Source organism: Athene cunicularia, assembly GCF_003259725.1.
Source record: "Athene cunicularia isolate RWA chromosome 2 unlocalized genomic scaffold, athCun1 chr2_part2, whole genome shotgun sequence".
In the NCBI taxonomy this organism is placed as follows: Eukaryota; Metazoa; Chordata; class Aves; order Strigiformes; family Strigidae; genus Athene; species Athene cunicularia.
In genome coordinates this window covers 1,987,400-2,013,689 of record NW_020799096.1, presented here as the reverse complement: position 1 = coordinate 2,013,689, position 26,290 = coordinate 1,987,400, and the positions used below count along the sequence as shown (strand labels likewise).

General features: G+C 36.5%; 1 protein-coding gene across 2 annotated transcripts in view; it reads right to left on the bottom strand.

The window, feature by feature from the left end:
• The window catches only part of CNTNAP2 (contactin associated protein like 2), a 1,177,736-nt gene that overhangs the window by 500,366 nt on the left and 651,080 nt on the right, over window positions 1-26,290 (bottom strand). For both annotated transcript variants that reach the window (XM_026844012.1, XM_026844013.1), the window contains exon 9: window positions 21,663-21,812. In XM_026844012.1, the coding sequence (XP_026699813.1) occupies window positions 21,663-21,812 (150 nt within the window). The remainder of the gene's footprint in view (window positions 1-21,662; window positions 21,813-26,290) is intronic.

The window sequence follows — 26,290 nt, the reverse complement described above, 5'->3', positions numbered from 1 at the left end:
CTACTACTGCTTTACTTTAACACATGGATACCTAGTAATGTTTTGAGCAAATTATATTATAACTGTAACTTTGGAGAAGTTAAACCTAAACTTTCCAAGGTGATTTCTGCAGATCTGACCTCTGATGCAGCTTAGACTGATGCTGCCCAAGAGCAGGGCTCAGCAAAAGCATTCCATTCTCTTCATTACAGGTCAGAGGTTGGAGTTACGCTTTTGCCACTTCATCTGTTCCAGATTTGGGATGATAATTCAGAAAACCTGATGGTGAATAGAATGACCCTGAAACTACAATGACTGAGGGCAAACACTGGATGAAGGAGAAAGTGGGTAGTCCCAAGCTCAAGCACACACATTGATGAAAGAAACAACTCTTTCCCTATCACTTGCGAAAAGGAACAAAGCACGGGGTTTCCATATGATCCTTCTTAGAATTTGTGGAAGTTTTGTGGACAGTGACAATTAAAACAACATTCTCTCCATATCATGAAAACATTTTGCTACATTCCTGTAGGTTGTATTTTTAAGACCTTCTGTTACATGAGATGAACCACCAGCTCTTTGAGGGGCCTCCACATATTTAGCGCATGACAAAAGGAACAGGGGTTCAAGAACACCAAACTGCCTATGTCAAATCATGCAGCTGACACAAATGTAATTTGTGATGCCAAATGTCACAGCTTTTTTCTGTGTAGCTGAGATCCCAGAAACAATTCACTGGTTTCTTGTAGCTGAACACATCTAGCACAGGCTGTGAAAGCAGCACTCATTTTAGCCATATAGGCTGTAGGCACTTTTGGAAAAGAAATGTTGCTGTGCTCATAAACATGTTTCTTTGCAGAACATAATCCAATTTTAAAGGCTTTCGATGTTATTGCTTGACATTTAGACTTTTTCCCATGAGATAAGTAGTTCAGATGATTTTCCATATGTCTTAGGTCTATTCAAAATAAAGGCTAATATTCATGAGCTAAGGAAACTTTAGACCAAGGTCCCAGTTGAGGTCTAACCAGAGGACAGACATGCATTAACCCCTTCACAAAACCTTCTAATATATATGACTTAAAACTGGTCTTTTTCATGACTAACTTCTGATAAGCCAGGAGATATATGACAAGCACCTTTACTAACAATACATTGTCAATCATTTCAAATGAAGTAAATACTCTGGAACTGACTGATAAGGGTCTGAAGCTCGGTTTATGTTATTGTTAGTTACCTACAAGCAGAAATTTTTTCACACATGGTCACAGCTCAGGCAATCTGATCATTTCCTGGAGTTTTATATAGTATCTTCTACTTTTTCAAAGAAGAACAATTCCAACATATTGAAATGGTCTAGTCTCAGAACACAAAGATGGTTAGTCAAGAAACATGAACATAAAAAACAATTAAACACAGTGTAAAGGAGGATTTAAATGAATCAAATCCTAATTAATCAAATTTAATCTAATTTAAATTAATCAAATCCAAATTAATCCTTAGCACTCTGAGGAATAATTCCTTTTATTAATGATGTATGTTTCAAATTCTTTGGGTTGTCCTCTACCATATTTGGATGTAAGTTAGGAGGCTAGTGCTTTGCATCTGCTTTTGTAGCCCCAGCTTCTGAGAGGTACAGAAGACAGGAGAAAACACCTCAGTACCACTGTTGTGTAAAGGTAGTATCATCTGAGGCTACCCCAGCAGTATAATCCCATCCCAAGAAAATGCAGTGCTCACTCAGTAAACAGCAATGACTAATTTAGTATTTCAGAGCCTTGCACCTCCAAATTCTGAACAGAAAACACTAGCAACAGTTTTATGAACTTCTGATGTCTGATCTTTTCCTGATTTGGATGTCAGTATGATCCCTTGTCAATAAAATTGGCTAACTGACTGCAAAAGGAAAAAAAATAGAATAAAATAAAAGGAGCTAATGTCCTCAACAGAACACATAGGAAAGGGATGAGAATTAAGCTCACAAATTAAGAACAGAGTAAAATAGAAGCCTGAAAAGCTTACCAGAAGATGAGCACTTTAATTGCTGCAGGACCCTGACTTACTTTCTTTCTTATCTTTAATTTTTCGGATGTTACACTTGAGTTTTTCTCCCTTATTTTGTTAAAAAGTTCAGCTCTCATCCATCTTCTCTGCACTATTAAATACTGTGAGATTAAACCTTCTCATCATCAGTACTATCGCATCTTTTATTTAATCACCTGTTTCCTTCAGAGCCAAAAGAAGTTCCCCTGATTTGGTTTACTAGGGCTCCAGACTAGTTTTGCCCCACACTGATTCAGCAAGAAATCAATAGCTTAATGCATTTGCAACTCAATTGATCACCTAATTAGTTGCATTCTAAAAATGAAATGAGTTATTTACATATAATTTCTTCAGAAAGAATAAAAGTTAGCCAATTGACATTCCTGAAGCAATTTTTTATTTCCACCACAAATCACTGCTCTTTGTTCCACATGTATTTCCCATCATGTAGCTATTGCTCATCCACTGGAGACCTGCATGTCAGGCCATGTAATCATGGTTCTTCATTGTGTGCCTAATTAAACAGCCCAAGCAGGCAGGTCTAGGGATTTCAGTGGACCTATACTTACACATCTCAGGGCTATTACAGGAGGATGATGGATTTAGAACAGTTCTGCAGTAATCTATAAAAATAGTGTTATTTGTCTGAGTATTGAGAATTGTATGAACTATAGAAGGTTAATGCAAAAGAAAGCTGTCTAAGGAAAAGACAGGAAAGAATAAAATGGCAAATGCCTCTTCTCACCAAACATTTGAGAGTTGTTAAGGAACAATACCGGAATTATTAGCTTTGATTATTTTTCCTTCTGTCCAGTCAACCTTTAAGATAACTTCTGCACAGAACATGAAAAGCCCATGAACACAGGCAAACAAACAAAACCACTGGTAGGATGAAAGGGGATAGATCTCTGAAAATAGAGGCAGGTCCCTTCACCCTGAAGGAAGGTCACATCTCTGTGGGGATATGAGTTCATGTAAACAAAGCAGCATTAGTAGACACATTCATAAAATTTGTTTGGTTTGTTATTTTTCTAAAGTCTTCCTTTCTCTCCAGAATCTTTTCTTTTCCTGAAAAAACAAATAGTGTCATTTTATAACTCACTAGTCTTACACTGCAAAGAAAAAGTTGCAGGAACCCGAATTCTATCAGACCTGCTGCAAAGTACTGTAGCCAAGCTAGGATTTGAGGAGTCCCACTCTCCAAATCTGCTCTGCAGTAAAAATTAAAAGTATGAAAGTGGATACCTAGATGTATACACTCAGAAAGAGGATAACTGCACTGTTCAGCTGACATTCTGACACTGATCTAGTAAGATACTTAATGTGAAATTTTCAGCAGTTCATTTACAGATGATTTACAGAAGGAAGATCTCCTTAAGTTTAATAGCAATTTGCTGCCCATTTTTAGTAATCTATAGAATATATATGCTAGAGTATATGTATTCCTAAAACATAGAGGGAAAAATAATCAAAGTTCAAAAGCAGCAACATTCCAGATTAAGACATAAGCATATCACAGACTGTTTAGTTTCTCCTTCTAGGGCACTCGTGTCAATCCAAAAACATTAACCTAGTGTATTTTTTATCCTCACCTCTGGGAAGTATCATTCTTACATTCGACCTTCTGTTGGCATCTTCATGCCTTTTTGCCAGATCACTGGGTACTCCTCGGAGGGACATACACATTCCTTAGTTTCCTTAAACTAAGGAAAACAAAGGAATTGGAAGTAGGGAATCTAAATGTATTAAGACTACCTCCCAACAAAAGACTGTTTTCTGCATGGAAAGCATTCTTCCTCTGTGCAAAATCTCTAGCTCTCCTCTTAATTGATCAGGCTGTATCTGCCTTAATGTTGAAGGACTTCTGTGGCATGTGATGGTACAGCACAGAAATTATTTCTGAGGTAGTCAGAACTATCTAGACTTTTCTAGGAAAATTGCCCCTACTGTAGGTGTAATTCAGCCATTAGTGTAATTAGCCATTTTATGATTCATCAGTGTTGGTCTGTTTGTTTTGAAGCACAATAAAAATAGACACAGGGAGAAACAACTCCATCGAGTTTCTAAGCAATACCTTTGTTTTCCAATATAGTTTTCCACAAGATTTATCACTATAGTGACGTTAGTAAAAACACTGATAGTGCTAAAGTGGGCAGCTGTAGTTAAATATTTTAGGGATCTTTCCTAAGTGGAGCCATTGTACTTTTTTTCTCAGGAGTAAAAAAACAGCCTGGATTGAAAACTATTTCTACATAAAAGCAGAGAGAGAAGGACATGGAGTAAAATGAAACAAAATACACCTGTTGAAGGAAACAATGGGGAGGGGGGAAATCCAAAAGAGATGAAAGAAGTTAATTTAGGAAAAGTAAGACTGTGTTTACAGTGGCTTGTTACTGTTCCTCATCTACCTTTTTATCTTTTGGGTTTTTTTTCTGTCTCTGTCTTACAATCTTCTGTGATTGTCATGAAAATCATGTGAATTTCTAATTCTGGGCCATCATTAGCATCAGTTCTTCCAACCTATACACCAATGTAATTTAAAAATTCACTGAGGCGGTGGGTGCATGGGGTATGCTTACCTGGAAGTGAAGCTTCTTTGTTTTCATCCAAAAAAAAATTATTCAGTAATATATTTTACATTTTTAACTTAATTTGTGTTGACATATGACAGCTTCCTTGAAATTGCTGTCTTTGTCATTGTAAGTACAAACATCGTGTCCCTTTTAAAAGAAAAATGTGCTGACAGTTCAGCGTGGATCTAAATTTTAGTGCCAGCAGTAATATGCTATCAGTATGTACCCAACCAGTGCCTGGGAACTTTATGTTTTCATTTAGCTTTCTTAGAGATGAGAACACATGATAAACCTATCAGAGCGACCATCCCTCAACCTTGCCTGGCAGCCTGGGTGATAGAGGCTGCTTTACATTCAGACAGAAGACAAATTAGAGTGCGCTGTGCTCAGGCTGCACGCTTTCTTCTTGCAATAGAAGTCATACCTCTCTTCACCTTGATTGAGAGATACTGGGCAGTGTGCTGGGAAAGAGGGGAGGAGGCTGGGGTCAAAAATCAGGGGGAGGGAAGAAAAATAAGAGGGAGTACTACAGGAAGGATGCTGCAAGAGGAATTCAGGGCCTCATAACCAACTCTAAGTAAAAAAGCATGATAACGTCTAGAGACAGAATACAAGGTAAAGGCACATTCTCAAAAATGAATTTGTTATTTACCAAATGAATGTGTTTCTAGAATCAGATTAACCCAGAGAATGAAGGGGAAGAAATTACAAGATGCAGGTATATAAGCACAAACTATACAGCACACATTGTCCAAACTTAGATTTAAGTGGGAACACAATGTTTGAATTGCTTGAAAAAGGTGTCCTTCCACTGACAAATGAGTAAGTGCATGACACTGTAACCAGCTGTCTGAATAATAATAATAATAATAATAATAATAATAATAATAATAATGCTTTAAAAAAAAAAAAAATCCAGAAGAAATGAAGATTGATTACACTTGTACTCTAAAAACTGCAAGACATTTTTTGTTAGCTTTAAGTCAAAACGCATTGAGAAGCAAGAGCTCTACAAAGGAACTGCCTCAGTGACAACCCCCCAAGATGTGTTGGTTCTGGGACAGTGTTATTGTTTTAGTGCCCCTTAACTGACTTGTGGTTCTACACTTCCTTAGAAAGGCAGTAGAGACAGCAGCATGACCATGAAGTCAGAAAGCAAGGTACCCTGGACATTAGCTGTGATTTCACTGGAAATTATGAACAACTGGCTACTTACACCTTTAGCTTATCTTGTCTACACCCAAACATGACTTGGCTACACTCTCCTTTATCCATCTGTATTTCAGTTCCACATCCGTCAAGTTATACTGTGTCAGTTTTCCTTCAGCTTCCAAGACAGACTGAAATACAGACTGCTTAAGTACGAGAATAAATTTTATCCTCCACCTTTCAACTCACACAAAAGGTAACTTAATTTTATTTTAAAATGTATGCAAATACATACTATGGAAGAAAAGACTAGCCCTCTAATCACTCTCTTAGAGAATGTACTGTCTTGGCATTAACACTAAGTTAAAGGTCAGTAAGTATCCCCTCAGTTACACTGTTCCTGTAAAGAAAGAATTTGCTCATACTGATCAATGGTCTTGGTAAAAAATACATTAAAAAATAATCAGTGATTTCCACAGCACTTATTCTGTCTTGTAATCTACAGAGTATTTTGATCACTAAGTACTTTTCAGTAATGCTTTAAGCAGCTTACTTAATGTAATTTCTATTATACTGAAAGAGTAAACATTTTAAGATCGTAAATTTTCACACAATTCAAAGTAATATTTTAAGTTTGACATGATTCTTTTCTTCTCCTAAATAGTACTTCATGATCTGGGCTCCAGAATTTATGTTTTCAGTGGTGCATCTCTTCACTACCTCTAAGGTTAAATCTGTTTCATTACTGATATACACAATATTTGTGTATTTGAAGTTTTCCATGGAGTTACAACCACCTATCAACTTGCAAATAAGATTTTGAGATATGCAAATATATAACTCCATGACACAAAACCCCTCAGAAGAAATACAAGGTTTGTTATTCTTAAAGTGTACCTATCTATAGGTTGTGAAAGAATAAGTCTGAAATACTGAAGTATACTCCTTTTCCTCCCTTTCTATACAACTGCTATTTAGGAGACAGAAGAAACTCTCACAAAATTATAAAACACCTAATATTTTGTTCTTCTTGAGTAAAAAATTAGCCTTCCCTCAGTTTAAAAAATTATGTTGTCCTTGCCTATTAGTGAAACAAAAAGTCATTCTATTTTATGTTTACCTAAATTGATTTAATTCTTGAACACAGTATCATTTTTATATTATTAGATATTTTATTAATACAAATCTCTTTCTATAATCTCTGTAAATTAACTGCTTGTCAAAAATATATTAAGCAAGAAGATTCAGTCCTATTAGTCTTCCAAGAGTATTCATTTCAGTGCATCTTCAAAGCATATTCCTGGATGTGCCATCTTTATCCCTTGTGCATAAGATGATTAATTTGAAATAATACAGTATCAATAACAATAACTGAAAATTTGATTTGCATTGTGTCATTTTCTTATAAATCTAAACTGACTCACAAATACCTTTTAAAGAATTCTTGCAATAAGTCTCCCAGATTGTAATTTATTAAAATGGAACCATAAGTAATTTATCAGAAGATACATATGCAACAAATGTTTTCCTTGGGGGAAAAAGTCAGCAAATTGTTCATAAAGGAGATGATAAAAATCTTGAACTTGTTTATTATAGGAAATTATTTCTGAGTTCCATCAGTGAGTAAATAAGTAATTTGTTTTCAATTTACAAACTGAAATTACATTTGCTTTATTCCATTCATTCTGTTTTAGTTTTGTCCATAAGTCACACATAGTATTGTCCTCGTTATCTGACTGGGTCGTTTATGTAACTAATGTACCACAAATTGGCAATCACATGATGATATTTTTATCCCACATATATATGTATATAAAATTTTCAATACATTATGTCTGGAAAGCATATAAGCCTTCCAAAACAGGGGCAAACAATTCTAAATGTCTTTATACATCTAACAAACACAACTTATATTTCAAACAGCGTATTTGTTCATAAAATTCTCCCTTTTTTCACACAGTATTGACTTAACAGCTAAAATTTTGAACTTGACAAATGAACATAAAACACTTCCAGTAAATATGCAGCCACTGGGGCTTAAAATTAGCTTTTTATAATTATTTCTATTAATAAAAAACTAGGACTTGAATATTCAAGGAAAATTAATAAAAAAGTATTGCAAATAGAGCCAAATGTAAAGTTGTCCACAGCTATTTTTTAATTAGTCACCCGCAAATTAGTACTTTTAATCTCATTTCATAGGTAGCTGAACTGAACAGCAAATATTAAATGACTTGCTAAGAGTCACATACAGACATGTTGAAATGTGTTGAACCCTCTCCAAATCATTAGCTTTATTTCCCCCAGGGTAGACTTCTAGGAGGATAAAAAATTTACCTTGCAATCTTTAATTTAGGCTAGAAAACAAATTATTGAAAAAGTCAAATACACACTTGCTATCAACGAAGATAAGTATGACAATTAGTCATCAGAGATATTAAAGACAAAATTATTCCACTACATTAAAGAAGATTTTTAGGAAATTTGAATTTCAGTGAAGAAATATAATATTTTAAAAAGATAAATAGCACTTCACTATAACATAACACATTATAGAATAGCAGAGTGCATTAAATGAAGAACAAAAGCTTTGACGAAGCACAAAATAAAAATACCCTCATAAACTTCAGGCAGATTAAAGCATTCACCTCAGCTTTTTAAGTGGTGAGCCTGACAATATGAAGCAGAAAAAGGGAATGGGATACACTCGTGTATTTTTTTTTTTTTTTAAAAACGTTTTATACATTTGTACTAGTGATTTTTTATTCAATATATATTTTCATTGTAAACCCTGCACATATAACAATCTACATTCTAATTAATTTTACATGCACTTTGTGATTTCTTTTTTAATTACTCTTTTACTTTCACTAAAAGCAAAGTATTTCTGAAATAATCTTGGGCTTATGAAACAGGGAAAATACTGCTATTTATTCACTAAGCAAAGACATCTTACATATAGGGTTCAAGCTTCTGAGATGTTGAAAGTTAATGAAACTGCTGATCAATAAAATTAGAAACGTGAGTCACAGTCATTGTGATCTGCAGAGCAGTAAACTCTAAGGGTGTTTCTGAAACTGCTAATAATCAGGTTCTTCTTGCCCTTGCATTTTCTGAAAGTAGCAAAGCAGAAAATGGAGTGAGCTGTGTAAATGAGACTAGTTTCAGAGCAGTTTATTAAAAATGACGGTTCAGGAAAAATGTTCTGTCTGTGACACTCCAAACTTTAAGAAGATATTGGATAGAAATAAATTTCATTAAGATCACCCTGAATGCTAGTATCACCCCATTGAAAAGATTAGGGATTTTTTCAGCACAGTAAAATCTGGGTTAGCACTGAAAGCCAAACGGAGTCCTTACACTTTTGTTCTTGATTAGGGAAACAAATGTAAAAGGTAAAATATAAAGACTAGGATAGTTGCCTAGCTGTAATGATGTAGTAAGAATGTATTTACTAGTTAAAGTCTTTCTTAAATACATCTGTGTAAAGAATATGGTGGAGTCCAGAGTGAGTGCAAGTACGTTTCTAATAGCAATATTATAATGTATACAACACTTTCAAAAGACATTAAAATCATGGGAAATTTCTTCAACACAATTAATGAAAATTTTACTGCAAAATTACCATGGAGATCTTTGCTTGCAGTACTTTTCTACTTTCCTAATCAAATATGATTTTTAAAAAATCTCTCTTTATCAATTTTAATTTACAAGGTCATTTCAGATGTCAGAATATTAATTATAAAATCTATGTAAACCAAGTCAATATTTTTTTTGCTGACAGGCGTCAGCTACAGTGCCTGAACATAACTCTGAAATGCTTCAATGGAAAGCTAAAAGGACCTTGCAAAGGGTATTATCTAGTTCTAACGCAAGTACCTGCTCATTACAGGTCCAAGCATGGAACAGAGACAGCAACAAAAACTTTCAAATTTCATATGCCTGTATGATATTCAGGAATTGTTTCTACAGGTAGAGTGCACCAGCTATGAAGTTTATCTTCGTTTGAACATCAAAACGTCGAAGCTCTAGAAGAAAGGGCTTAGGTTTCTTTGCAAAATTAAACTAGTTCCGTTGAACTAATTTTTAATGTGTGTGCATGTATGCACACATGGCTGTGCCATTTTGCAGACCCATCCCAGTGGTTTATGGCACATTTCAAAAGCAGAAATATGAACCACTACTTTTACACAGCAAAATGCAGCCATCAACCCTAAAGAGAATTCCACTTACCAAATGATAGGTGGATATGATGCCATGATATTTTTATATTTCTGGTCACTACCATGAGATATGATTGCAATCTTGTTGCTAATACTTGTAAGATTTCTGAAAAGATCACTCACTGCATTTATAAATACCTGTCTTATTTGACTTTTGTTGAGATCATGAATATAATAAAATCTGTTTAAAAATTAAATAGGAATATATAACTGACAAAAAGAGCCCTACTATTCTCAAAAAGATTTAAGATTTATTTATTATTCCAATTGTATAATTCCTCAGTGACCTTTCTTCAACATGCATCAAGATAATGTAGCATTCCATCTCTTTGTGCTTTCTCAAGCTTTTTCATCATGTATCTGCAGAATAACTGTGAGTCACTAACAGCATGAGCACTATTTACTCATACCATGATCTTTAAAACATTCAAATAATAAAAGGTGGTAAACCTTCCCTCCCACTCATGTCTCCTCTTCTTTAGCTAAGCTCTTAATAAAAGACAATACTGAAAATGCAATCAAGCAAAATACGACAAGAAAAAGCTCTTATCAAGTCTATGGAGAACATGAATTGCAAAGACAAAGTATAAATGAGAGAGTTTGAAAAAAAAAAAAAAAAGGCAAGAGAGTCAGACTTTGAGCAACCTGTTCCTATGAATGAAAATAATGGGAACATGGGATCTGGATGTCTCTTTTCAAATTTCCATTTAGTTTGGTTATGATGCTAGTGAAACCACATAGGCCTAACTAATTTAAAAAAACGGTTTATTCTAAAGCTCCAAGAAAGCTTCCAAATTACAGAATTAAATACAAGAATCAGTTTTCAAACAATTAACATCAATCTGTTGGAATAAAAAGATGATTAAAAAAATGACAAGGAAGTATAGAAAGTGTTTTGGGAAGTCTGGTCAGTAAGAATGATGAAGTGCAAGAAGCAGATGAAGCATTTTCAAGCATCATTACAGCTTGCTTCTTTCTGAGGCCTCATCTACTTGGAAACAGATTCACAAAGAAATATTCTTAGTGTCATCTAGAGAATGCTTTTGTCGTTATAGATTAAAGCAAGAATCTTCTCACACAAACACACAATCCTACACACTACTATTCTACACCACTATCTGGCTTGTTCTTATTGATAAATAAAAGTTTGTTTACTGAAGGATTTTCAGTCATTGTGTATTACCAGTCACAGTGTCTAATCTCACTTGCATTTGCTGGACAAAATCGAGTGATAAACATGCAGGTCTCAGTCCAGAAACAGAAAGTCTGTAAAATCACTTCTCAGTGCTATTCAAGTTATGTGTGCACTTGGTATCATGGGTGATGAACTCAAAGAGGCTAATAGTATGTTTTATTGCCATGGCAACAGTCCTAGTTTCACTTTTCTCTAGTTTCACTTTTCTCCAGGTTACAACATAACCTTGACAGTGACCATCACCCCTCAAAACTGTCCTGTTCATTCATAAACATAGGATTTTTTAACAGCCTACAAATAGCATTTATGCTAATTGTCCAATCTCAGATAAACTTCTTTGCTGAGAAAAAAAATCCAAAAAAGAGAAAGGTTTGTGGCCATCCAGTGAATAAGCTGAATGACACTGTCTTCAGGACTATTGACAGGACTCAATAACCCCAAATGGTCCAGCAGTTTGCTGGTTAAAGAGATCATCAATATTAAATGCTCACTACTGTATTACTATATAATACTGTATTCCTAAAACCTTGTCCACTCCAAATTAAACTTAAATTAGACATACTCTGACACTGACAAGGTAATTTAATGCCCTTTAACTGGGTGATAAGGCAGTTGCCATCAGCACATTACACTGGACTTATGTCCCACTTCAAAGTATTACACAGGTAGGTTCAGTGTTTTGCTGAAAAGATAAAAACAAGGCTTTAAACATTCTGTTTCAGCTTCACAGTTTAGTTTTGCCAATTTATGCAGATAAATCAGCTCCAAACCACTGACTGAGATTCAATAAAGTTCTTTCTTTGGAAAGATATAAGCCCTTAAAATCTACTTCATGATTTACAAAAGCATCACTAATAAGTGTTCCTGTTAGAGAGTTAAACTGTCACTTTTATATGATGGGATTTGTTGTCTTCAGTGAAAGGTGATAATAACAACCTAGGACGGTAGGCATGCAAGGATTTAATTGACAACCTGCCCTAGACACAAAGGGTTACCTGCAGTTTGCTTATATAGTAGAAATAGCAGACAGTAATTATAGATTTAATTGGAGCTCCAGTCAGGTTCCATACATGAGCCAGTATTTACAATCAGCACTGAGAACCATTCTCAGCTCAGACCATATGAGTCAGGCAGGGCTCTTATCTAAGTAATTATATTTTTGCTCTATCTTCCACTTTCAGAAACACCGCATTTTGGTGAGTTCTGGTACATATCCTGATTTTTTTCCTCTGTATTTATGACTCATTAAACCAGATTTCCAGTTATTCATGTTTACAGTTATACAGATAGGTAGATTTACTGAAACATGCAAGTAGTTGTCTGACTACCACTGCTATCAATGCATGATGTTAATAGGTGCTCATTTACATCCTTAAAACATTGAAATGCCAATGAAAACCTGCCTTTAGAAGGGGTGGGAGGAAAAGGGGAGGCTGATGTAGGTTTGTTGTATTTAAGTGAGGGATAAATTTAGTAAGAGGTGAATCCCCTTGCATTCTAGCCCATCTTCAAAGATTAGAGGGGCTGGGGTGGCTGAATTTATTTCTTAATAGGTCACAGCTAATTGCTGCTGTGACTATAGGCCTGACACCAGGGGCTGTAGGTCAGTTCGCATTCAAAAGCAGCAGTCAGGTTCACGAATAGCAGTTTATTCTTTTGCAACACCTACAGATTCTTTGAGATGGCCAGCAATAAATGCACCAAGCTGCAGAATAGCTATGCAGCTCAACGAACAAAACCAACTGCAATCACAAGCTCAGTTTCCCAGGTGAGCACTCAGCATAGCCGAGGTCACAAATCTTACTAAAAGGCGTCCCTTCGGGGGCAGGGTGGGGGGACATGTCAAGAACAAACACATCTATCCCTCCAATTTGGTATCAAATTCTCGTCTCTCCAAGTTTGGTACAAACTTGGGGCAGTATATATCCACTATAGTGCCAAGTGTGTGAAGCGTGTGCGTGTACACGTGTGGGACTGCGGTCAAACCACTGTTCCTGGAGCAGAAGCACAAAATGTTTCTTGGTATAACTTCTGAGCAGTTGTGCAAAACATCTCTTCCACAAAGTGGAAGAACAGGAACGAGTGGCTTCCACCTCTCTTTGCGTTCCTCCCTGGTGCCATGGCAACACAAATCACCAGATCTTCACCCCTCCTTTGTCTGCTCTGGGGACCAGGTGTTCAGCAATATTGGGCTTTGCAATTTTCCAATCTTTTCTGCTTCCAACAAGGTTCTATTATTTTAAAGAGAAAAATCACAGATACTTTAACACCTATGGAAAAGCCACTGAGAAACACCAGTAAGTCACCCCCCAAAACAAGAAAATCTTCTGAAAACAATATAGCCTATTGATGGCACCCAGAATTTACCTTTTATCTTTTTTTTTTTCCATTTTTTCCTTTTTTTCTTTTTTTGTAGGTGTATTGAACTGTGGTTGTGGACAATAAGCACATTCATACACCTAGAAGCAGAGCTAGGATACCGTTGAAAAACAGGTTAACTTGGTAGAAGTGCTATTCAAGTATTAATTAGCATTCTCCCCTACTTGGGAGCATGTATTTTCACACACTGGGAAAACACATGGGTTTTATTTTTCACAATACAATTCAGCACATTCACACAGACATATTTGTGATTCCTAAATGCTATCAATCGACTGCAGTCAGTGTTCTAAAACCATACAGCCCCAGTCAGTACTGTCTAGTGATTAGTATTGGTTAATATCCCTTCTAACATTCACTGCTTGTTGAAATACCTGCCTTTCCCCTCCTGTGGCCATTTTTTTCAGCTATTGGTACTAAAGACCTTGTAGCTTGACCTACTAAAGCATCATCAAGAGGGGCAGATAGAATATAGGTAGGATTGTCACTTTTGAGTGTGTCTCCTATAGCTCTCTTCTGGGTTTTCACCAGACAGTTCCTTCTCCAAAAGTTTTTCTTTTAGAAGTGTTACTGATTTTTACAAGCCCTTCTCCTTTCCCTTCAGAGTCAAGAATCGTATACAGAGTAGTATCAAGTCTACTGTGTAGAGAATTTCCTCTATTTTTAATGGAATTTTCTGTAATATTCAGAGACTTGATACAATTTGCTTCTGACTGAGGCTGGGGCAACCATATGACTGCTGTATTTGGTGAAAAAGGAAATAAATCATATACACACAAAATTAGAGACTACAGAATTCTATTAGGTCAGTTGACTCCTTCCCACATCCATGCAGATTTGGTCTCTACAGTACATGTTCTTCCTCATTTTTTGTTCTTTCTTTGTTTTAAATGTCAGTAAGAGAAAAGAAAATGTATTGAAAAAATTGCTGTTCTCTTATCTGCTGCACACAGAAATTTGCTTCAGTGCTTGCAAGAAAACAAAGCAAAAGAGATTCAGTTTCTTCAGTTTATTTTTTTTGAGAAACTTCTAGATACACACTCTGTGGCTAACACCTTCAGCTTAGCAAGAGATATGTATTGCATAACAAGGAATGAACTTCATTCATTCATTTTTCAGTGAGCAGACATTTCTCATCTCTAACAGGCCTTTGTTCAAAAGTTGATGTTATTCTAGAAAGACTCATGCTCCCATATATCCATTCCAAAACCCACATTAACATATATTTGATCTTTTATTTGCTTGCACAAAGTATCAGCTTTCTGCCTGCACCTGTTTTTCTTTGGGAGATCAATCTATATCCAGTATTTCTGCCTGTACCATTCTATAGAACATGTTGGTGGATTGACATAACTTCACTAACAATATTACTGACATTACTAAAATGAACTACAGAATGTCACCATTATTCTACCTGCTCTCATTTGTCTAACATTCAAATTATCTGAATGAAATAAACAAAATTTTAAACATCATGAAAAAAACATAAAAAGAGTTAATGGGTAATGTTGATCGACTCCGTTCAGTTCTGTCAGTTGTATAAAAGTGTGAATTCAGCTGTGTTTCATTGTTCATAGTGGAAGAGAGCAGATGAGATAATAAAGCTTTTAAATCATGTATTAAGTAGCAGAGAGGGGCTTAGGTGCTTATAATTGCCTGCTCACCCCCCCACCCCCCCCTTTTATTTTATTTTTTACTTACTACATCACCACTTCCTTGCTTTGCTCAGGTTTATATATTCTTTGCTCATCTGCTGACTTACAAACATTCTGGATTTAACAATGCAAAGCATAAGGGTGAATAAAAAACCCCAGTTCATTCCACTTTTTAAATTTCAATTTCTTGTGTTTATCATTATTTTGTAGGACTGACCTGGGAGGATTCCTGAAGATAAATGCTGAAGATACACAAAATCACATTATACTCTGAGTTATTTTAGATTTGCTTTGTGTTCTCCAGATGGATTTGTATTTGAGCTTATAGCAGGGCTATGATCAAGAGAAGAAATACAAATTTGACCATCCAGTCTTGTGGTCATACATGCAAAAGAAAGAAGTGGCCACCAAAACTGAAGCCCTGACATTAAAAATCTGATTAACCTGCAGAAATATAAATACAACCCAATGTCATTGTTTCCTTACTGAAATGTGAGAAGCTGCAGGCTTGAGAGAATGATGTCAGCAGGGGCTTTAATTTCCTTTAACAGATAACACAAAACCTGAGTTGCCATTGGTTGGATCCTGTTTGTTTGTCACATAAAATCTAACAACTCCACTCTGGTTTTGCTGAACACATTTGAATTTTATCTACAAAAAAGTCCCCTGCCCCCTTTCTATCTGATAATACTTGTGATTATGATCGTCTGAGTACTTTTGAAATCCTGGTGATACTACCTGGGAAGTCTGACCATGACTACACCAGCTGTTAATGACCAATCGATGCAATGATAACGATGGATAACTTGATAAAAAATGTAAGCACACCACTCAGAGACTTTGGTTATAGATGACAGGTTTTCAGAAGGGAAGATTCCTACACAGAAGAGCACAGAACATGTGAGACAGAGGAAGGTATTTTTTCTCTCTTTCACTTGACTTCCCTCCTTCTCCCTCCTTTCACCACCTCTAATTCTATGGGATTTCAGACCAACACAACTTTCAGAAACAAATGAATTCTACTCCAGGAGCAAGACTCCATACAGAGTATGTTTGTACAGTTGTACAGAAAGGAAGGACTTTCTATATGCCATAGACTGGTGTCCCAGAGGAAATTTACTGCATAGGCCATTCATCTTTGCTTGTCAGAAAAAAAAAAAAAAAAAAAAAAAAAAAAAACTGCATACCTTTGTTCTCAATGAAGATTCATCACCCATACTAAATTTATCTCCTATACTTAAGCCAGTGAAAAGGAGAGGGAAAGTAGAAAATATTTAAAAGAAATGCTGTAAACCAGAAACAAGTCAAAATTACATCTCTAATCAAGTATTTCCTCTGGGTACTAGGTAGCTACGAGGTAGTTTCGTGCAAGCTTAAGATTCCTCACAAAACCCCTTTATCTCCAACAGTGCAAATGAGGTTAATGGACTCATTTTCACTCTGTGATTCTCTGTCCTCCTTTCTTGTTTTATGCAGATAATTGGAAACAACAAAGAAACATCATTCTCTAGAGCTTAGTAGGGAAAAGAAGTTCACTTCTTTCCAAAAAGCCAAATTCAAGACAAGAAGAAGAAGGAAATAAAACCGGTGGGAGATAAGAATAGTTATATAGAATGGTAATAGGCAATTAGCACCCACCCTCCTACATACAGCAGCACAAGTTCACACAATCTACAGGAACGCCTGATCTACAGCTTCGCCTAACTCTTAGGCTTAAATAAAACATCATTGCTGTCTGTCCCTTGAGAGGATCTTAGTAGTGCTGGGAAACAGTACAGGCGAGGCACAAAGGAAGAAAAAGAAATAATACTGCAACAGTACTGAACATGATTTATTCTCTGACAGAGAAATAAAGAGTCCTCATGATTTATGATTTACATACAGTTTTTCAAAACTAGAAAAGTTAGTGCTATGGACGGAAGTCACAGAAGTGTCTGATTTCTACATCTCATTTATTCAAATATTGCTGTACATGTTGTAAAACTCTGGGTTTGGTGGCCAATACCAAGCATTTCTATTCAAATGAATGAATTAACTAAGGAATAACCAGAACACATTTAGAACTAGTTAGAGGGAAACTGAGAGGGTGTCAGGTCTGGCTTCTCTAAAAGGCCAACTGTCTCAAATTGGTAGCGGGAGGCTGTTACTAGACAGAGAGGCTGACTGTACAGGCCCAGTGTACCACTCGGTGTCCAAACGAGCTGTTCTCTTGTTAACGCCTTCAGTGTCTACACCGTGTTCAACTGACCCTTACTGTACCCATGTGCATGCACCGAGGGAGGGAGCACTCTGACTCACAGGTTTGTTCCCGCCTGGGCCAAAATCTCTAATGCTAGGAATTAGAGCACAACCGTCCGACGTCTCTGTCTTCTCCCTGTTATTTATATAGTTACACTGGACTGTTATAATCAAGTTCTAATCAGAATACTGAAAGGGCTCAAACAAATTAATTTCTGACATACATTAATTAAGACTAAACTGTGATGCATGAAAGCTTTGCTTGTGTTTTGCTTCATTTGTTTCCCAAGGACTCTTTAACTGTTTCTCTAGGCCTCTTTGTCTGCTTAGACAAGAGTAAAACCCTCACTACGTAAATCACTGACAGCAGACAATGCCTTCAATGGACACTTGGGCAACTCCTAAAATGGGAATCTAAGATAAGGGGGACTTGAACAAAAGGACACAGATTCTATCTAGGGAGGATGATTTTGCTGACTTAGGAAGAAGGCACCTGGACTTTACTTCACAGCACATGCTCTTGGAAAGAAGGTCAACTAGCAAACTGTGAAGAAGACCACTTACTTCCCCCTCGACCACCAAAGACCTTCACTCTATTTTCACTAGGCATGCTTGGACTAGGTAAATAAATTCTGGGAACTTATTATCATAAGACACCCCTTTCCAGGTAATCTAATGAATATGTATGACATTTGTGTATGTAAACTGATGTCCCTCGCTACTTCTTGGGAGCCCTTATGGTGGAGAATCCCCTGGGTGACCCCAGCGCTGCTAATAAAGAATACCGGCTTAAGAGTAAAACTTTACTGTTGATTCAATTTTTTTATTTTAATACTGTAAGTAATATTAAGAACTTTTTGAGATATCACTGCAAACCTATCCGTGTAAAAGTCAGTTTAATATTTCTGATTTGTCTGGAATGTTTTATCATTATGTTTGGCATAGTAATGTTCTCCTTTCCCACTCAATCTTTAATCCATTCCCAATTTTGACAGATTGTCTATTTTATTATAAAACTAATATGGGATATCACCAGTGCAAAGTTATGACAACAGTATATGAAAATGATAACTTTTATGAAAAATAGACATTGATCTCCAAAATTCACATTCAAATATGTGGTATTTCTCTTACAGTAAAAGCTGTAGCTATTTTCAAAGAAAAGTGTCTACCTTACTACTTTGAGGCAGTACCCGTTTTACTATAATTACTTTTCTCTTTAAATTCTCCAATATATTTTTGAGAAAATATTGTACTGCAGTGCTGAAATACAACCTTTACATCTTTTCTTCATCAAAGACAACACCATTGCCTATAGAATATGTTTGCTATATTGACACCAAGAGAGCAGAACATAGAGAGACACACTTATTGTGAAATCAGGGAAAGGGAAAGTTTGCAGAAAAAAGCATTTGCATACATGTGGTATCTCTTTCAAAGATGAAATGGGAAAACTTAAATCAGAAGATTGTTCAGAGCCTTCTAGAAATGCTGTACAAGCTCTCCAAACAAATTTAATGGACTGAGCTTTCTCAGTGTTTTGTAAGATCAAGAAACATAGAAGTGGGATAGGATTACTCTCATAACATGGGTCTCTTTAAAACTGATAATTTAACTTCTCCATCTCTGATATACATTTAAATTTTAATAATACAAAGTCAAATTAATAGTCAAATACTACAACTTTTAGCTATTGTATTCTTATCCCTAGCAAAGAAATCTACCAGATTCTTCTTCACACTGTAAATTTATCATCACCAAAAAAACTGATAATTCTTTCTGCTAGACATCTAGCAGTTTGCAAAAATGAAACATACTATCCTCCAAATTCAAGAGGCAGTAGTCCCTTTCCTAATCAATTATGCATATTTGCAGAAAAAACTTATTTGACACTTTATCTGAATTTACATCTAATGAAACTAATGAAAAAATCTTTTTTGATGACAATTACCAGGTGGTGCAAATGTTTGAAGTTCTTCACTGTTCTCACCTCTACATCCTTTTCTTCCAAGTATTGCTTATTAAGAGCCATAAATTGGAGTACTTCTAAGAAAAATAATGAAGAACACATATATGTGGAGGGAATAGAACAAAAATACCTGTGCCTCATAAAATGCAGATTGTGAATATAAAAATTACGTTTCTAATATGTATCCAAAATACTGGCTTTAAGTTGCAAGTAATCTTTAATTAACATATATATCACAAAGTAACATACATATAGCAATATCCATGTGTGAGCATATTAAAATAAATCCGTTCCTCAGATCCAAGTCAGAAATAAAGCTTCCTCAGATTCACAGCTGAGATAGTTGAAATGCAAAAGTACAGTGTTGCAAATGTAGACTTATTTTGAAATAAAATTGGACCTGAAGATTAAGACACCGCTATTCTTTTGATACACCTTTAGAAGACCTTTCAGATTACATAAAATAATAAGGAAAACCAAACCCCCTGTATTTTATGCAATGGGACCATGTATTTGGGTGAACAGCTGTGGGAATAACGCTTCAGGGAATTCATGATTGACTTTCATATTACCCTAAAAATATCTACATGTGCACTTCATTTTTATGGAAGGATGGTGGAATTATAAATTAGAGGTTAACAATTATAAACCAAGCAGATTTCAGAATCGGCCTGAAATGATAACAAACCAACACATATTTTGACCGAGAAAGGGTATAAAAACTACCTGGAGAAACAAGAAAATCTATCCCTCATAACCAAAGAGTCAGAGGTAAAAGGCATTTAAAAAAAAATCAATCTCTCTCAAAAAATGTATTAATGGTCTGGGGATTTTACCTATCAAAATCAACAGAATTTAACAGACGATATATGGCATTTCTTTTCATTTTCTCCTATGTGTGCTTAATAACTTAATGTCTCAGACTATTCTGACAAATTGAAGGTACTATGTTTTGACAACAAAACAATTTTCAGGCTTTAGCATGTGGCAATTTGCTATGCTAGAACTCTTATTTGAAGAAATATGCTAAAATACCCCCAACCTATTCAGGATATTTAGCTGAATTAAGAATATTGGAAAAGATGTATGTTGCAGCAACAGGAAGCTTACCTGTTGTGACAGACCAACTTGAATTTGGTAATAATGAAATGAGAATAACCTTGAAAGGATTTTTTCCCTTATACCTAGGGTACTTCATATGCCACTAACTTTTCTATCACTTGGCTAATATTATGATTATTTATAGTATCACATTTATATTTTATTTTGATTAGATATGCATCATTTAAGTTTGAAAAAAAAAAAAAAAAACAGTTTTCAACACTGATAAATTCTACTTTTAAAATCTGTGTTCTCTGCCTGAAGCTTACATATGAAACTCCACATGTGTGGGACACTTCAAAAGTACAACTTACAACTCTTTTTTCATCTAAGCATTTGAATTTGCTGAGAATTCTGCTTGAAAAAAGATTGCAGATCATTCCTGAATTGGATGTTTTTTAAAAAACCTGGCTAGCAGTAGAAAAAGTAATATGTCTGAGTTAAAAAAACCCTTAACAACCTTCCCCTATGAGATAGCATATCAAAAATATTTTTGGCATGCGAAATAACCTTTTTATTATAGAAATTTAAATATGTATTTTAAAAAATCCAAGAGTTCTGATGGGCTTTTTTGATTTTCATAAATGCTAACATAGAAGAGCAAGAGGAATAAACATTCAGGCTACAATTTGCAAAACCTCTTTTTAGTATATGAACTGTCAATAGAAATACTGAACAATCTAAGGCTTCAATTTATGAGACCTTCTTAATTACCCACAATCATAACAGCCGTTAAAGAAATTAGTGAAAGCTTAAGACCAGTCCTGAACAGTGCTGGGTTTTTGTCTTCAGGATTCCAAACTTCAAAAGATAGTTTTATCTCTCTTCTCAGGCCATTTAATTAAACTGCTAATGGAAGGTTCCCCTTTCAGAGAATAGTCTCTGAAATGTTCAGAGATGACCTGAGAAATCATTCCAAGTTAGACTGACTGTTGTACAGAACTTTTTAGCGTTTCTTTTTGCAAGGATGAAGAGGTGTAAAAACATTCTTAAAAATGAAATAAAGCTAGTATTTTACTTTTTGATAAGCAGCACCTAGCCATTTTAGCTATATTAAGATCTACATGAATTAGTTACATCCTGAGCTCCATTTCACCTATTATGTAGATAAAGAGACAACATCACTTTAAGCAGATACTTGTTTTGATATTTTTTTACCTCCAAATAAATACTTGTCTCCAGTCTTAACCTGTAGAGGGCTGTTTGTTCGAACAGCTGAAGCTTCATCGCCATCAATGGTGAGGACAGCAAAATTTTCCTTTGCTAGGAATCGGACTTCATGCCACTGCCCATCATTGAGACCAGAGCCTATGAAGAACAAAAAACATTGGAACATTTTACTTCATCCAATATTTATTGTTTTGTGTGTCTTCCAGGCTCATTATATAAACTTTAATGAAGGCTACTGCAGAAATTAAATCATTTTAGTGTGATAACAAGGCATTGATATTAAAGTAACCATTACCAAAAAAATAACATTATATAATAAATACAAGTCTTGGAAGTACCAAAATGTCATGCTGTCAGATATAATTGTATCTAACTACACATTATCACTCACCTTTCCCATTAAGAGGCCATATTTAACATTTTATTAATAAGGATTATCTTTCAATTGTTTCTAGTATCAAGTTCAGAAGGAAAAGATATTGATGAATCCATTTAACTATAGTAACAAGCCCAAAGGGCACATTATGCTTATGATAGTTGCCTTTATCAAAAGCTAGATACTTCCAAGAAAAGGGAAAGAAAAAATAGGAGGGGGAAAGGCTCATGTGGAATGTGAATTTACAGCTAATCCTGTTATTGGGGTGTGGGGCTAGTCACAGAAGACGAAGACATTAACATAGAGGCACTGCAAAAACAGCAAATGTCTGACAAAAACTGTGATCTTAGGTGATCACCGTCCTCCCAGTGCTGACAGCAGTGAAGCAGATGGATCTGTTCATTCATTCACTTTTAAAAAAACACAGTATTTATATACTTCTTATGTTGTTTCCAGCAGCTGGCAGGACCCCAGTTTGCCTGGCATGTTAAATTACCATTGAAGAACTGCAAAAGAGTGTTTGTTCTGGTCATTATTGTGCAGGCAGGTTATGTTGAGCCAGCATGTAAGGAGAAAACACTCTAATAAAAGCAAATTCTAAATTACAGCACGTCTTAGGAGTGGTGTTTTCTCCACCTAGATAAATGCGCTATGTCACCTTACCAAAATGTCATTTGCCAAAATAAACCACAACACAATGCAGTAAGTTATTTCTAAAATTAAGTGGGATGTACAATATCAGTAGAAGTATAAAGGAAAATGAACTTCTGAAATACTCAAAAGCATTTTATCTTCTACGAACAAGCAATACTATTCATGGCAAATACACCTACACATTTAATTAACATTTGTTTAATATACAAGATCAAGTCCTGAAATAACATGTAGTGTTATACCTTAGGTGAATAAAAGTAACTGAAGCCTCTTAAAAAAAATGTATCAGTGTCCTGAGGTCAGCTAGGATGGGGTTAATTTTCACAAGAAGCTGGGAGGGGGCACAGCCAGGGCAGGTACAACTCAGAGACTGAGTTACAAAGTAGGTATGTTTATTCCAGCACCAGGGTACATGGGTATTTCTCCACAAAGCTGGCACACCAATAGCACATTTTACCAGAAACTTGTAGAGTGTAGATATATATGTTAATTGGATTACATAATACAAACATACATATGCAGAAGTAAGGCTGGGTTAGTTCAAAAGGCTGGTGTCAGCAGTTTATGTTATTTTTTCACCTGCCCATTGCCTACTGGTGGTTGTCTTCGGGACTCTTTGGGAGGAAGGCTCGTAGTCTCCTTCACCTTGTACTTTTCCTTGGAGCATGCCCAGATTCTTTTAGCCAATTTCTTGTACAATAAGGTTGGTTCCAGCTGGTTTACTCCTTTTATCTTATCTAAAAGCACTAGCATACTAATTTCTAGTGTCCATATATGCCTATCTATATTCTACAAAGACTCAACTTCTTAGAACACATCTGCTTTCCAAGGACATGTTTTTTTATTTTTGCTGAACATTGTAGTTCTTGGTAAGTTTCCACAGAAGACAGCTTTGTTTTGATGAACACAGTAGTCTTTGGTAAGTTTCCACAGAACAATCTGGGCAAGCAGGATTATTAAGAAATCATTATAAATTGCTGTAAGTTGCTATAAATAACTAAGTTGCAAAGCAGGTGATCATTTCCCTGTATCAGAACCAGCCAAGGGGACATTGGATGCCATGCTCAGGATCTAACTGGGGGAACTGATGTGGGGTACTGAGTGGTGAGCAATTGCACTGTGCATCAATCCCTTTATATATTCGCTTTATTAGTATTGTTGTTGTTATCGTTTTCTTCTCTTCTTGTGTTGTTATATTATCTCAACCCATGAGATTTCACTTTTTTTTTTTTTTCTTCTGATTCCCCTCCCCATACCGCTGTGGGGAGGGGGAGGAGTGAGTGAGTGGCCTGGTGCTGGCTGGGCCTAAATGAGGACAGTCAGTAAGAAATGTTTCTACCAGAGCTTGTTCAGCTACTGTAAAAATAGATGAAAGACCTAATATACTAAACATGCAAAAAGTTTTCTTTCTTTGTAAGCTCTCTCTTAATTTTCATTATATTTGACAAACAAAGATGAAACAGAAAAACACGTAATTGCAAACCAGATAAAATTAATTTCTACGGATAATAAACTCAGAAAGAAAAAGAAGATATCCCTTCTTATAGTTCCAAACCAAAATTGTTACAGCATTTTACTACAACTGAAGTTTATCAGAACATACTCAAAATGCCAATTTTCTAGCTTGAGATGACCTAACGTTAAAAAATGTCTTTCATTTTTCAGTTGAGGTATTCAGTATTGCCTTGAACTGAGTAACGATGATTAGAGACTTCTGGACAAAATTAAAACTTAGCTATTAAATCACGAGGGACAAAAATGGTATAGCATGAGCTACTTGTCACCGAGGGAGGTATCTCTAAAGCACTCTGGTAAAGGGGATATTGCAGAAACCAAGAAACAACAGGGCATTAGGCACCAAAGTGTCAACCCACCTTACGCCACCACTTGTATTATATCAAAATATAAGCTTCTGCACCTGAACGAACTGCGACTAGAGCAAAGATGTCACACCGACAGGGGGTTCTTCCACACATGCCCACCTCCCACGGGTTATCCAAAACATCACCGGCTTTCCCCTGCTCCTGGATTGAATTTGCAGTGGCGTCTGATGTATTTACATGGCAAATTTCTCTCTCGTAAAGCTTTCACAGCAGTAACTTTGCGGGCCAGTGCTGTTCCTGCGTTGAGAGTTGTGGTGTTTGGTGGTTTTTTTTGGTTTTTTTTTTTTTTTTTTTTTTTTTTTTTTTTTTTTTTTGAGGGGGGGGGTTGTTTGATTGGGGTTTTTTTTGTTTTTTTTGTTGATGTTGAGATCCTTCACCAAAGAGACAAAACTTTCTAGCCAGTTTAAACAGAATTAGATATAAACATACACAGAAAACTTCACCTGGTGCAAGTGCCGAGACGCCGGTGGGGGTCTGCTGGCTCGGCGGCCTCGGGGAGGGGAGGAGAGAAGGGGGCTGCGCCCGGCTCCAGCGGCCCCACCGCAGGGCCCTGCCCGGCCCCCCAGCCACGGGTGCGCCTCGGGGGGAGCGCAGCTGAGAAAGGGCAAAACGCTGCCCGGCACCGAGGGCTGAGGGGAAAGAGGGAGAAACAGCTCTGCGAAACCCAAGGGGAGAGCAGAGAGGGCGGGAGGAGGCGGGAGGGGCTCCAGCAGCACCCCCGAGATTGCCCTGGAGAGCCCCCCTGGAGCCGGGGGGTGGGTATGTCCTGAGGGAGCTGGGGCTGTGGGGAGCCCCCCTGGAGCCGGGGGGTATCTCCTGAGAGAGCTGCGGGCTGTGGGGAGCCCCCCTGGAGCCGGGGGGTATCTCCTGAGGGAGCTGCGGAGGAGTGTGAGGTAGAATTGTGAGTGAGGAATTGAAGCTGTACTTGGGAGAGGGAGGAGGAAGGGTGTTACTGTAATGATTGTCTTTGTTTCTCACTATCTAAATCTATCTTAACTGGCAATAAATTAATTTTCCCCGAGTCGAGTCTATTTTTGTTGGGGCTGTAACTGGTATGTGATCTCCCCATCTTTATCTCACTCCATGGGCTTCTCAATCTTATTTTCTCCCCTTGTCCTGTTGAGGAGGGGGAGTGAGAGAGCAGCTGGGTGGGTGTTCGCCAGCTGGCCAGGGTCAACCCACCACAACTGATGGCGCAAAGGACAGATGATCATGGCATTGCACTGGAAGTTCACTGTATTTCTTATTATAAGCCTCAGTTTGCCATCCTTACCTCTTGAAGATATTCTTTCATAAAAGAATGAACTGATAGTACTAATGAGAAAAGTGTTTTAAACTGAGTGTCGCAGGAGATGTAAAATACTTCAGTTATTTTAATCTGTATTTTTTGACTGCATACTTTAGTCTGCTCTGTACCAATTAAATAAATAAATTAGTCTCACAAGACTCGTGTTGTTCTTGTATGTCATATTTTAAATAACACTAGAACAGGGACTGGAACCATGTATGCAGGCTAAAAAGACAATCTCATACAGCAGACTACGTAGCTGTTTATTGCTGCATGTTTAACTCCCTGACTAATCTTTATCAGAGTTCAGCTTCCTTTTTAGGGAGCATGAGATGTGAAAAAGAGAGAAATTAACTCGGCTCAGCTTCTCTCTGGCGGGGAAGTGCAAACGTGCACGTTTTCGGCCGAAAACGCG